This window comes from Cyprinodon tularosa, unplaced genomic scaffold (genome assembly GCF_016077235.1).
Source record: "Cyprinodon tularosa strain WSP-4 unplaced genomic scaffold, ASM1607723v1 ctg798, whole genome shotgun sequence".
NCBI classification, from domain to species: Eukaryota; Metazoa; Chordata; class Actinopteri; order Cyprinodontiformes; family Cyprinodontidae; genus Cyprinodon; species Cyprinodon tularosa.
The window spans coordinates 114,073-128,649 of record NW_024039560.1 but is presented as its reverse complement, the minus strand read 5'-3'; the positions used below and the strand labels follow the sequence as shown (position 1 = coordinate 128,649).

Below are 14,577 nucleotides of genomic sequence, written 5' to 3'. Positions count from 1 at the left end.
CACATTAACGCTATCTGACGGGGTTTATAGGCCCGTCAGATAGCGTTTTCCCCTGATGTCATTTACGTTGAGTTGCAATAAATGCAAAACTCTCGGCAGGTACTTGTCTTTGTCGTCCTCTCTATACAGCTGGCTTTTAAAACACACGGCGAGAAGGTGGGGGCCGGGTGGTGAGGGTTACGGGGGCGAGAAATGCAAAAGTAACGCAATAGTTACTTTTACTAGTAACTAGTTACTTTTATAGTGGAGTAACTCAGTTAGTAACTCAGTTACTTTTTGGGAGAAGTAACTAGTAACTCTAACTAACTACTTTTTCAAAGTAACGTGCCCAACACTGTTGACATTGTGCATGTATATAAACAACTGTGTATATTAGATTGCTTACTAGGCAATACGAATGAACTCCAATGACTTCACATAAACCAAAACTAAGGCTTCTTTGAGCTCATCCCAACCAAACCCATGAAATCATTTTAAGGGAAAAAAATAACCATTTTAAAATGTTTTAACTTTCACAGAAGCACCGAAAGAGTTGTTTTGGTCTTACATTTATTCTGCAATCCACACATCTGTTTATGAACATGGAAATTATTTATTCAAATGCACAAGAACATATACCGTGGCTAAAAGTGTTTGCATGGTTACTGATTAATTAGCAAATACAAGACCTGGAAAATGACCAAAGACTTCCACCTGGCTGATTGAGTCTGACATCTTTCTAAGGATCCTTTCAGTGTTAATGAAGCAAACTATGTGGAAAACGCTAGCTTAAAGTGAAGCTGAAAAAAAAAATCAAATAAATTACTTAATATATAATAAACAATGAATCAGGGAACTCTGAAATTCCAAGCATCAGAACCTCTAAACTCTTTTGCCTGCTTGTGGCACATTGGGAACTACCATTTGTAGAGACCTATTTCACTAACTCTGACTGATCATTGTGTTATCTGGTTTAGACCTAACATTAAAAATGTTCTGATCAACCATGAAAGAAAACATCAGAGTTAAGGTAGATTTCAGATGTGATATTCTGCAGGATGTCACAGCTTCAGCTTCCCAGCCAATGGACTGCTGGGATAAAGCCTTGAGAAGCGTCCGAGGGTCCAGATTGGGAAGACGTTTCTGTAGGAGGTGTAACTGATGGCACAGCTCTTGTTAAACACACCAGAAATGTTCTCCTTCAAAGCAAACAGATATAAGACACATTTCTTACTGTCAGTGGATTTAGTTCTAGTTATAAAATATATGATCTGAAGGAAGGAGGCACTAAGTCACCTGAGGCCAGTCTCCATTTAGAAGCTGCTTATCAATCAACAGCTTAACTCCTCTCTCAATGGCCTGTTGGTCAGGATGTCTGCACAAACATACATAAGATCAGGAAACTGTCAGAAACTTCATTCCACACCTAAAAATGTGCTGGTAAATGTAGGAGCCTTACCTGACCGCCATGAGGCCTAACAAAGCCCAGCAGGTGTTGTGGATCTGAGCCAAGCTGCTCTGGATGTAGCGCCGCTGCTCACACGACTCAAAGTCCTCCCCCCAGCCTCCATCAGACATCTGGTGCTCCAGCAGGAACCGACAAGCTTTCTGCACCTCAACCTGCACATCTCTGGTGACAAAGAATACCTTTTTCTTTAAGTCCATCTTCTTAAAAAGCAGCAGATGTATGGATTTGTCCACCGTACATGCTCTTATAGGTGTGACCCATGCAAGCAAAGGCTTCCAGACCAAACCACGTCCCGTATGTAAAGCAAACTCCCCAGGATCTGAGGAAGGACCAGAACACTGAATAAAGAGCTGCTGGTTATTTGTTAGGGGCTAAAACAAGTCATGGCTCACCCTTCCCACGATCCATCAGTCCTCTGAACCCTCCTGCAGTATTCAAGACCTTCCCTTAGAGTGGATCTGAATGAGAGACAGAACTGTTCTGTTTATTTTGGATTTGGTTGCTTTTCACCAAGATCTGTCAGTCAGGCACAAAATAGGCTCCTGATTAATTCTACGTTAACGATTTTTAATTGTTACAAGCAATCTGTCACAGAGAAATATTCCTTTTCATCTGTATAAAAAAAATCAAGACTTGCAATACAATTTTAAAAAATAAAGTATCTGTTTCTACAAATGTTTACCTTTGACCATAAAAAAAAAAAATACACCCAGGATGTAACAAAATCTATGTTTATTAACATAAACATAGATTTACACAGCAAGTAAGTAATTGTTTCTTGAAATATGTTTATGTTTCCTTGATTCACCAATAGAATGAGATGTTTTATTTTTGATGCAACTCGTTTCTCTTACTTCAAGTGCATCATATCTATTTTAAAGGGGAAAAATACTCATTCCACTAGTAGATCATGTTATGGATGTGCTCAAATACTCTTGTTTTAAGAGGAGTTCACCTATTTTTAGAGCAGTTTTGCAGTATATAGAACTTGTGAAATCAAAAGCAATGAAGATAAATAATACAATTCTATTATTAATTGATATAAAGATGACTGATGAAAAAAAAAAACATCTAAAAAAAAAAAAGGAAAACCTTCAGACCACTTAAAAAAAGACAAATATCCTCCTATATTAGTCCAAGACAGGAAAATCTCAAACAGGATAATTATCCACAATTTGATTTTCATAAAAATAAATTACAGACCATTTTTTTCCATCAACTACATGCCTAAAATGAAGCTGATGTCATGTTTTAGGGCAAAACATGACATCAGCTTCATTGCTCAAAGGTTTGGAAATAAGATCTATGATTTGTAACGGTTTTAGATAGATGTTATTGTAAACTGTAATGTAATCTTTTGCCGCTGTCTTGGCCAGGCCTTGAAAAAGAGATTGATAATCTCAATGGGACTTTTCCTGGTTAAATAAAGGAATAAAAAAAATTAAATATAGAGAAGCTGGCTTCAGATAAGAGCAGCGAGATTATTTGAGTCTTATTCTTTGATTCTTATACTCTAGTGATGTTAAAATCTGGCAAGTGAAACAGCGGCTGATAATACGCAGGAAACGTAGACTTTAATCTTGCGCCGCATACTATAGGAAGGCTGTGCACAAGTACTGCATTGATCACTACTAGAAAAACAGCTGTTGAGTTATGCATTGGAATAAGGACTATTTAAATACTCTAAGATTTTTTGCTGGTTTATTATGCATCTATGATACTGCTATTATTTCTATGGGTTTTCTGCTGTTCACTAAAGCAATTGATAAAAAAAAATCTTCACTTTCTTAACCCCCATTTGAGCAGGAAACATTTCTGTCTATGCTCAGACTTTATGCCAGTCTCTGATGTAACGTTGCTCTTTTTTATTTCTTAACCATAAACACACCAGTTTTCATAAATCTGATTAATGCTTTTTAAACATATTTCTTTCTAAATCTAAATAAAGAAATTAATGTAAACCATGGAATAAAAGCCTGGATTCATCTAAAAAAGAAAATGATAAGATATCTATCAACCTTTTTAACAAAAAGTATGAAAAAGGTTTGAAGAAAAATAAAATAGTTTGTTTGCGAACCTTATCTCTTCAGTGCGGTGATCAGGATAGACCTTCTGGAAGTGCCTCAAAGCCTGCATTGCTGCAGAGGTGCACTCCACATATGTGTAGTCTATCATGATGTCACCTGATGCAGACAAGCAGAGCGCCGTATGAATAATTATACCACAACAGAGGAAATATCTGGATAAATGTCTCACTCCTAAAACCTAGACATGATGCATGAGTAGAACAAACAGGTATTAAAAATCCATTTAAAAACTCTCTTTTTGAAGGAAATTAAATTGCATTAAAAGAATAGGAGAAATTACTTAAAAACATGATGGGAATTATAACTCAGATTGTTAAAATAATTTGAAAATGTATCTTGCTGAAAATTGAATAATGTTTTGTGAATTAAAATAACCCAATTAATTTTTTTCATGCCAGCTTGATGCTTACCAAACACCTCAGAGGGGTTAAGTAGCTCCAAGAGTTTTCCTCCTCTTTTAGTTTCATACGTAGCAAATCCACCATCACTGTTCCTCATGCTCAGCAGCTACAAAACAGCAACAGACAAATCAAACAAGGCTGTAAGCTATCTCTAATCATACTATCGCTTGGTAGAACTCCAGAGGGATAAAACTCTCTCTGTCCGACCATCCAAAATATAAACACCCAGGATTGGATAAACTCTGCTGGGACCATAACTGGATTTAGGAGCTCTGGTCTCAGATTTGGCACCGGGTGTGTCCAATTTTCGAAAGAAAAGGTGTAATTCCACCTCATATCCACCTTAAAGCTGTGTAAAGAACCACTGATGCATTTGGTTTATTCCTCCTCTGAAGGTCTGGGAGCCTTAGAATATTTATCATTAATAATGGTATTAATAACCTGGTAGAAAACTAAAAACAATTTGTCAAGAAATAAAAATCCACAACAGATTATCAGATCTGTGTTGAAATGGGATCTTGGTTATGTTGGAAGATAAAGATCCATAACAAAAAATGTGCATCACCTCATTTAGAACAGAATAGCATAGACTAGAATAGAATAGAATAGAACATCCCTTTTTTTCCCACAATGGGGAAATTCTGGTGTTTACAGCAGCAAAAAGATTCTAGAAAAAATTGTCACACAAACATGGACCTTAGAAAAATGTATAAGAATAATATAATAGTGGAGAGTTAAAAGATAAACAAAAAAATGCTTAATTGTAAAGTGTAAACACAATAGAAAACTGTGCAACTGGAGAATAAATAACCAATATGCAGCTATGGACATTTTTCCAGCAATGGATATTTTAAAAGAGCAGCAACATCAGAGATGTGCAAAATTACAGCAGTATGTTATTGAACTGACTAAGGTAGAAAGTGCGCAAAATCAGCATAAGAGTAAGAACTAATTGAGGTTGTTGGGTACAGTGGTGGTTATAGAGTCTTACAGCTGCTGGGAGGAAGGATCTGTGATAACGCTCCCTTTATTAGAGCAAAGAAAGAACTAATTGTTCTTAATTTTTCCCTGCTTTGTTTCTGCAGAAACTAACCACATTGACGGCATCGTATAAACGCTCTGAGGCGATTGGCTGTCTGAGGGAGGGACAGAGCTCCTGCAGCAGCATCACCGACTTCAGGCCTTCAGCCGTGCAGTCGGCCACGATCCAGCCACAGTCACGGGTGCTGAAGGGGAAGCCGCCCTGATGAGCACAGAAAGATGCAGCTTATGAGCTATGGATGCAGAAGGGCTGTATATGGAAAATAAACTTATATGTCTCTGCTAGTTTCTTTGTATTATATCTCTTTTAGTTTAAAGTACATTTTTGCATCATTTTTACTTCACCTTGTTCATCTGTCTGTAGTATTTCTTATATTCAGGGGGATTGTCGGGAATCTGTGGGAGTGGAAAGAGTGGATACAAATCAGGAATCCTTCGTTACTGGGAGGTTCAGATCTTACAGTTTTTGCTTTTACAGACGTGAGTAAAAAGGAGGAGTAGTTATGCTCTCTAACCTGAGTAATTCTGAGGAACTCATGGGCTTCTTGAAGACATTCCATCAGTTCAGGGTCATCCTGGGCTCCAGCCTGAGAGGAAACCATAGAGAAACCATTCAACAACCAGAAAACATGAACACAGGGGGAAAGCATCCACACACTGATACCTCAAGAAAAGCCTGGACAGCGAAGCACGTGTCCCAGAGCTGAGAGCCATTGGTTCCCTGTGAAAGGCAACAATACAAGGAAACTTATTAAAAACAGAAAATAATGAAACAGAAACAAAAAGGACAACAAAAGCGAAAAATTGAAAGTTCAAATGGATTTTTTTCAGTAATTTTCCAGTTTTTTCATGTTTCAATCAAAACCACCGGTGTGTTTGGTCTGGCAAAGCAACAGAAAATAGAGCTCAATTTGAAATAAAGGAAAATTGGCATATTTTTGTAAGTCGAGATTAAAAATCATAGCATTAATTTATATTAATGTTCATATATTAATGTTATCTAATAAGAAGAGACCAAAATGTAACTTAGATAAATGTATAAAACACTGTGGTTCTGTATTAAAACTGCACATGCCCCTAAACCAGGAGATCCTAAAGTCCAGTTTTCTAGAGCTGCCATCCTGCAACTTCTAGATGCACCTCCTCCCCAGCACACCGGATCTTATCAGCTTAACTCCCTTAGCATGTCATCCACCTCAGCAGTCTGGTAATGAGGCACTCTTTAGATTCATTTATTCCCTCTAAGGAAATATTTTCTTTAGCAAGAACATGAGCTGATTCAATCTGGTTAAACGCTGCTGACTCCGGCCAGATTGACCTATAATGCAGCAGAGCTTTTCTGCTAGCGTGACAAGCTGGCGATCTCAACAGAGCAATGATCCAATGAAATTGTAGTAGTTTCTTCAACGACTTGACAAGTTTCTTGGACTACAAAATTATAAAAGCTGAATGCATCCCTTGGAGTTCTTGCGTCACATCTGCAGCTGAAATGTTCTAACCTGATGAAGCGGAACCTGTTAGTCCCAAATTTGAAAAGAGCTTCACCACACTGATACAGCCTGTATACTTCCTATCTGTCTGGCTGGCCAAGCTAGGTGGTCGATGTGAACATAAATGGAGTTAAAGGCTAAGATAAGATAAGATTGACTTATTGATCTCACATTGGAGAAATTCACTCGTCACATCGGCTTAATAGTCAAAAAGAAGAAAGCTGAAGAAGTAACATTTGTTGATCTACAAAATATGGATTCAGAATAAAAATGCAAGCCACACTTTTCAGTCTTTAGCATAAAACGTGCCTTTGTACTAATCTTTCAGATTCAGATTTATGCCCAACTCTATGCTTAACTTGGAGACATCTGTTAAGGTTTTCGGTTCTGCAAATTTTTTGTCCCTTAATTTTCTGAAATGTGTTTGAAAGTTAAAAACTATAAAAACACCAGAAACAAAATAAGAACCAAAAACAAAACATATGTAATGTTAAATAATATAGTTAATAAAAAAAATGGTTTTCATAGCCTTAAAATTAAAGCAGATGATAAAATCTCACCTGCATTTTCATTCCATCCAGTCCCAACCTGTAAGACAGAAAACCTCCAGCTGGTTGATTACTTTCATTACTTTCCATAAACTATGTGTTTTATTTGAATTTTCTGGTTTCTATTGTTAAAACTGGACGTTATCAGAGAGCTGCAGACTGACCACAGGTAGTCTGGGATCCTGGAGACGTGCTCCTTAAAAACCTCTGATTTGGGACCGTCCACATACCAGCGAACCAGCATATTGATTGTCTTGGAGATCTGCACCAAAACATTACAACCTTTAGTAAAAAATGAGTGAAACTGAGGTTTTCCAAATCAAAGTAGTTCATCTTATTCTTTGAAATGAGTGAATTTTCAATACCGGTCCGATGCTGATGCATTTGGTGAAGCGGTCGTCAGCCTGGATGTGGTCAAACAGCTCTCTGACGGCCTTCTTTCTCAGCGTGCTGCTGTGGTTGGCTTCATACATGTTCAACACCACTGCAGGGTCACAGACAGAGTCACACATTTAGATAAATAAAACAGCCTCTTCATGATAAAAAAAATAATAATAATCTAACACCATGAATATCAATCAAGATATTTAAGTAGAGCTAATATCTAAAAAACAATCCACTGGACTTTGTTTCCAAGTTTGAAGACGTTTCGCTCCCCATCCAAGAAGCTTTTTCAATTCAAAATGTCAGAAATGGTGTATAGTTTGAGGCTGTATAGAGTAGCCTAACAAGGCCTTGCTTTTGTTTAGAAAACATGCAAACTGAAACGGACGAACGGGTCCACCACTTTGGAATGGCTTCTTTTGTTAGCCTGCAATGCCCCATACCTGTCTGTGTCTCTGCAAGGGGTGTTGTTAAAGGGAATTGTTGGCCTGGCTGTTGGTCTGGTCAGTTTCAATTTGCATCTTTTCTAAACAAAAACAAGGCCTTGTTGGGCTGCTGTATAAAGCCTCGAACTCAGCGCTGTTCCTGACATTTTGAATTGAAAAAGCTTCCTGGATGGGAAGCGAACCATCTTCAAACTTGGAAACAAAGTCCAGTGGATTGTTTTTTTTTTAACTTTTTTGGAATGTCTACTTATATTTATCAAATATAGCAGAACATATAAATTGAAATAATAAAATACACAGTTACGTAAAGAAATTAAATTGTCAAAAATGCATAAAGAATAATTGTGTTAAAAATAAAACAATCATTTTTAATCTATATTTCTGTGCAGATGATTCTTACTGTAGGCGATGGTGAGCAGAGTGCTGTGAGGCGTGTATAGGTCACATGCAGCCACGTTGTTCCTCTGAGCGGGCCAGTAAATGGTCTCATAGTTCTGCACATACAGCTCCTGGATCACAAACACAAACATCCCAATCATTTTTAGACTTAATACTTTAGCATCAGTTGTTCAACCCCAAAAGAACCCTGAGATCATCCAGACAGAGCCTGCCTGGTTTTAGCACAATCCAATATTATTATTTTACTTTGTTTGTTTATTGTTTTTTTAATTTTCATTTCAGTAATTTTATTTTTGTTTGAAACAAATTTTTTTAAACATGCTTTAGGGAATCAAACTATCAGTAACATCAACATGAAAGGAGGTAGTAAATGTATGTTTATGCTTTTTTAATGATTTTTATAAAGCGTAGCCTCCAGCAGGTAAAGTCCAACACAACATGAACAAATGTTAAAGGAATAGTACACCCAAAACACGATTAGCCTTCATTTTCTACTCACCCCCATGCTGAACAACACTCTGGAGTACTTTTTTGATATCTCAAATGCGCACTTTCATCTGGTTTGGTCTGCCGCGGTTTCCGTAGACTCATGAACGCGCTTTTAGGAAATCCTATACACTACTGTTTATGCTCTAAAAACATTCTAAATGACTTTGTTTCGAGTAAACTATGGACGCTACCCACTCAGGACACTTGGAATACATTGGACGAGCAGTATGGAGGAATATTGACACGTTTTTTGTGGACTTTTATGGACCTTTCTGCCTCGGGCACCATAGACATCCATTATTTGAATGTCAGCAGAGAGCAAGAAGCCTCCCAGATCTCCAGATGCATTTGAGATATCAAAAAAGTACTCCAGAGTGTTGTTCAGCATGGGGGTGAGTAGAAAATGAAGGCTAATCATGTTTTGGGTGTACTATTCCTTTAAATGATGCCCAGAGCAGCTTTTTAGGTTTATCATCTTTTCTACACAGATACCATGAAAAAGACCCAGATGTTGTCTTCTCCTTGCACAGAGTAACAAATTGTGATTATACAACTTTTTAGCAAATGGATATAATAACTTGAGGAAGAAACCTCCAGTAGAACCAAGCTCAGTGTGAGTTTTCCTCTCCACTGTCACTACACGCATGCTTGGTGGAATGGATTGCTGTCGAGACAATGAGTCGATGCAATCAGCTGGTTTTCCTTAGATAGAGAACTGAATCAATCTGACTGTATGATCTGGTTGAATTTTCTCTGTAACGTGCCTTGAGATAACGTGTTTCGAACTGAATCGAACATCACATAAAAAACACATCGTTTAATCATAAGAACTATTTACGCCCCCTGCTGGCTGCCTCATGGTCCTGTCACCTGTCGTAAGCTGAGGATCAGGGGGTCTTCCTCTGCTGACAGTCTGACAGCATAACAGTAGCTCATAGGCAGGTAGACCTGGCGACAGTGACACCACAGGGTTGATGGGTGGGCTGGCATCCAGGTGGGGAACAGCCTGAAACACACAAAAACCATCAATCACCTGAAACGATTAGACTCAGCAGTAGACAAAGAGCAACAAAGCAGCCAGAAACACAAAAAGAAAACTCAAAAAGGCCTGATATGTTTCTTATTATTCAAAGCAAGCATCGCCGGTTGTTCTGACCCACCACATCTCTGGCAGCAACGTGTTCAGCCCATCCCAGCTGTAGACGTTTAAAATAGCCAACCAGAATTTACCCCACGATGGGATCCCGACGGCGCCACCTTAAAAAAGAACCAAGCCCAGAGACAAAGAGAACTCATTAACAGGATGTTCCTTTGACTTCAGTGGCGGCAGTGTGTTTGTTGTGGTCCAAACCTTTACTGTGCAGGTTGTTACGAGCTCGAACCAGATCGGGATCATCAGGACCCACCCCCAGGATCCTGAGAGACGTGTAGCTCAGAGCCGTTCCAAACACGGTGGACTTATCCTCAATATGTCTGTGGAAGGTGCAGAAACAGTCATTTTAAATGAGTAAACAAGTCCATCATATGCTTTATAATATATCCTGACTCCAATAACTTTAGCTTCATTTTTAACCAGCTTATGGAAAACTGCAGTCTGAACGAATTCAACAGATATGACTGAGGAAGAGGAGGATACAGCTGCTGGACTGGCCTGGAAAAAAATAACACCTGAAACTCTTTGTACGGTATCTTATATCCCCAATACAAGGATTTTTTTTTTAGCTGTTCTTAAAAAAATGTCAGAAGGTATGTTAAAAGGCCCAACAGTTAAAATGTTTACTGGATGGATCATGTTACTAAGATAAAATTGTGATGTGGACTTACAGACCCCAACCTCCGTCTGGCAGCTGAACGGAGCGTAGGTACCTCACCATCTCCTTCTTCCAGGCTTCTGGCAGAGGGATCTTTGCAACATGACAGGTAATAAGGAGACCTGGAGAACACAAAAGGACACAGAGGTAGAAATAAAATCCCTCCCAGGATGGGGTCTGTGACTGTCAGCCTCAGGTGTTAATGAGAAGAATGATTTCCTTCACCTGGGAGCAGGAAGAGGGGCCCGCCGTAGTCTCCGGCCCAGTGGCCGTCCTCAGCCTGGAGACGTCTGTAGAAGTTCATTCCTTTAAAAGCAGCTTCTACAGCACTTTCAGAGGCAGGGGAGTCTGACACAAACATGCTCTGTGGACAGAAACCAGAAGGATTGAATACAGAACAAAGACACTAAAAGATGCAAAAATTATTAATGTTTGTTCAGGATTTTCTTTGGATTTTGTTACTTTTACACTTATCTACTATCCAGTTTACCCTTGCTTAGGTAAAAAACAGCCTAAGTCCACTTCCTTCAGATACTCAAAGACCCAGTAACTAAAGACGACTTCCAGTTTAGATGTGGTACCGACAGCTGAGGCCTAGATACTGAGTTTCTGTGTGTTTCTAAGTAGGAGTTAAATCAGGAAAAGGAGATAAAGAATGAGAACATACGATGTCCAGGCCCAGAGAATGAGCTTCCAGCATGGTCTGCTCTCTGTCTGGGGTCTCATGATCTTCCACGTAGGCCCAGGTCTGCCGGCCCTCCACGTTCCTCAGCCTCCAGCGGCTCAGGTCTGTGGCCGGATCCGTTTTATAAGGTCCACCTCTCCTCCTCAGCTGCCTGACACACACAGAATATACAAACACATCGATTGGCTTTTGGTGACTTAATGCAGAAGCTTTAACTAGCAGGAAATTATCTGCACTGATGATACTTTCCTATGTATCATCAGTGGAAGATCAACGTTTTATTCTATTATTAAAGGACTGCTAATATTTGTACTGTTAATTTCATATGCTCTATCCAATGGGTGTCCAAACTTTTTGCAACAGGGGTCACCATAACACCATAACATGAGTCCATTTATTATATTTAAAAAAGACTTACATAGTTTTTACTAACACTTCTAAACGTTCAGTCTCTCTCCTCAGCTGCAGGCTGGTTTATGCACATAATCGAATCTATTTGCTTTTAGAGACATCAGGGCACAAGTGTAAAAACACAGATAGGTTAGAAATCAAGGTCTTGTTTTTATCCCAGTTTAAATTCTGAGGGAGGAATTGTAAAGAGGGTCATTGAAGCGAATAAAGGCTCCCAGGAGCCTGTCATGTGATACATCTGGTAAACTAACGCCGTATAAAGAGGCAGCCGCCTATTCAGGTAGCATAGCACCAATGACTGACCTTTCTGTTGCAAGGATATAGCTGATGAAGAAAATAACACCAATCTCATATGTGTAATTCAAGTTTTTTTTTTTTTTTTGTACAACAAGCTTTATTAAAGAAAAAAAATATTATTTGGTACGTTTAAAAGTATGCACCAAGGTCTGCTTTTAGTAAATGTTATCTTATGGTAATACTAACAATGGAAGATAAAATAAAAATGCAGTTTTTGTAGGTTAGTTTTAAATGTGTCACAATCTGCAGCCTTGACAGTTGAACTAAAATTGTGCCACCCTTTATTATTCTAGCAGGATTGATTTCTTCATGTCAAGATCAGTTTTTTATTGGCTCATTAGTTATTCTGTTCATTAATAATCCTGCTGACATTTAGCATAACTCTAGGATGCTTTTTTTTAAAACTCACTACTTTCCTGAAGGGTTCAAGAAGTTCTTCATATTCTGTTTTTTTTGAACAAATACAAATATTCAGAGGTTCTTCATGGTCCTGGACCAGGAAGCTGAACCACACCACACTTTGATTAACTGTTCATTACCTTCAGTGTCTTAGATGATTAAGCTCTTTGCAGTTTCTATACCATTAAAGTCTAGAAACTAACAAGTTTTCACATTAAACCCTTTCAGAAGGCAACAAAAGAAAAAAAAATCACATTTAATAATTGGTTAAGTTTTAATTGTATCATTTAATTCTCCACAAACTACAGAGGAAAACATGCAAACTACAGAGGAACAAAGTTTAGTTAAAGAGAAAAGCAAAATAAATACTTACGTTCCTTCAGTCATTGCTGCTGTTAAATGCAGAACTCCTGCTGATTGAAGGTATGAATGAAGCTCCACACCTGTTGATGAACCTCCCACTTGTTTGCTTCACATGGGAGCTGTAGTTCTAACGGAGAGCTTTACATGTTCGGTGAGCAACAAATAAAACTTCATTCCCCATGAACGCTTTCACTTTTGGAAGCCTGAAGCGTCCGCTGCTCGATTAAAGTGGAGAGACATGGGCAGAGAGTCAGCTGGCCAATCACAGACGGGCCGGGCGGGGAAAAGGGCGGGTATTTGCTGAGTTTGTCCAATGAGAATCCTCTGGAGGTAAACATAACACATGTGCTCACTGTGGCCCAAAGAAGGAACAAAGTGCATTCATGTTAAATATTACAACATTACTGAAAATGACATTTATTTTATGTACTTATTTGACTAAATTAAAAACACCTTACAGACTAGTTCCACACCGATGGATGTTTAATTTTATAACCATCAATTAATAATAAATACCTTTGTATGAGAGTAATTATATGTATAACATATTCATGATAGTTTATTATGTGCATCACATTGTACTCAAGTTTGCGGCTGACTGGGCATCATTGTGGAGTTAATTTCCTGATATATATGATGTTTTTGTGATGTAAAGCACTTTAAATTGCCTTGCCACAGAAATATGCAAAATGAATATATTATAAATTATTTCCTTATGGACCTATATGGACAGTCTAAGATTCAAAATTACAAGATTTTTGTTTTATCTTTTTCTAATAGATATATTTATATTTCTATATATGTGCAGTTTTGCAATCAAGTGTTAAAGCCAATAATAAGAGGGGAATTTTTTTTTACATCACTAAATATCGAGAAGCAGGAATTAGAGCCTTTAGATTTAATCATCTGCAGGTGGATCCGTGTTTTAATTAACCCTGAGTTTAGGCCTCCAGGACTTCTATTCCTCCTGTTTTACATCAAACTGTCCCTGCAGATCCTCCAGTCTTCATGTTTAAATGACAGAGGGAGTCAGTTATGTCTAAGTGTTTACTGGATCTTGAGCTAAATCACTGTGCATTTACTGGTTAAAGTTAGAATTTAATTCGTTTCCTGTCTCTTATCTGCAGAAATTCTGACTTGATTATGATTTCAGAGGATTGGCAATGAACTCAGCATTCCACGAAAAGAAAGAAAGGTGGGCAAGTTTGTTAAATTAACTGATTTTTGTCACATCGCCATCTAGTGGACATAATAGAGAAGGCACTTAGATTGAAAGAAAGAGAAGGCCAACACTATGATTTTTAATTACACTTTTTAATACACAGGGCTACTTTTGTATGGAAGAGGATTGGGGCCACTGGAAAAATAGCAAAGTTAACTGATTTTTAAATGTTATTTCAGTATAACATGAAAAAAAAAATCAGAATTCTGATTTAAATCTCAGAATTCTGACTTTCTAACTGTTTTCTGACATCTAAGCTGTCTTGCTTTAATTACCTTCTGCTCTTCCATTAATGAAATAGCATCACCAGGGACCCTTCTGGCACAAAAAAGTCGCCTAGTTCTGTCGTTTTCCACCAATGTGTTACTGGCCCTCCCAAACAACGCATATCTTTGTCAGTGAAGCTGAGTGCTCCCACATCTCTTCCTACATGGTGCCCATGTACATTAAGATCCAAAATTCTGAGATAAAAGTCAGAATTCTGAGATTAAAGTCAGAACTCTGATTCTTTTCTATATTAAACTGAAATAAAATTTAAAAATCAATCAACTTTTTTTTATTTTTTCAGTGTCCCTAATCCTCTTCTGTACATTTGAGATAAAAATTCAACTAAAAGAAAATGTACAACAATTGTATTATAAATCAAAATCAAATCGA

At 38.0% G+C, this 14,577-nt stretch overlaps 1 protein-coding gene across 1 annotated transcript; it reads right to left on the bottom strand.

Moving 5' to 3' along the window:
• Nucleotides 1-630: 630 nt before the first annotated feature.
• Nucleotides 631-12,899, bottom strand: lss (lanosterol synthase (2,3-oxidosqualene-lanosterol cyclase)). Its single transcript, XM_038271295.1, has 22 exons — nucleotides 12,709-12,899; nucleotides 11,211-11,379; nucleotides 10,769-10,907; nucleotides 10,557-10,665; nucleotides 10,084-10,205; nucleotides 9,893-9,989; nucleotides 9,603-9,738; nucleotides 8,245-8,353; nucleotides 7,380-7,498; nucleotides 7,179-7,276; nucleotides 7,027-7,054; nucleotides 5,641-5,697; nucleotides 5,492-5,563; nucleotides 5,322-5,372; nucleotides 5,029-5,178; nucleotides 3,945-4,041; nucleotides 3,525-3,630; nucleotides 1,840-1,905; nucleotides 1,686-1,766; nucleotides 1,439-1,609; nucleotides 1,276-1,354; nucleotides 631-1,178 (listed from the first exon to the last, which is right to left on the bottom strand). Exons 1-22 carry the CDS (start codon nucleotides 12,720-12,722, stop codon nucleotides 1,041-1,043), a joined length of 2,208 nt encoding a protein of 735 aa, XP_038127223.1. The 5' UTR covers nucleotides 12,723-12,899; the 3' UTR covers nucleotides 631-1,040.
• Between the last annotated feature and the right edge of the window lie 1,678 nt (nucleotides 12,900-14,577).

What these genes read in the sequence shown, in the direction of transcription:
- lss (XM_038271295.1), bottom strand. An exon ending in ATTCTCTGGGCCTGGACATC is followed by an intron (nt 10,908 to 11,210) that starts GTATGTTCTCAT and finishes TTCTGTCCACAG; the next exon opens with AGCATGTTTGTGTCAGACTC. An exon ending in AGTTCCTCAGAATTACTCAG is followed by an intron (nt 5,373 to 5,491) that starts GTTAGAGAGCAT and finishes CCACTCCCACAG; the next exon opens with ATTCCCGACAATCCCCCTGA.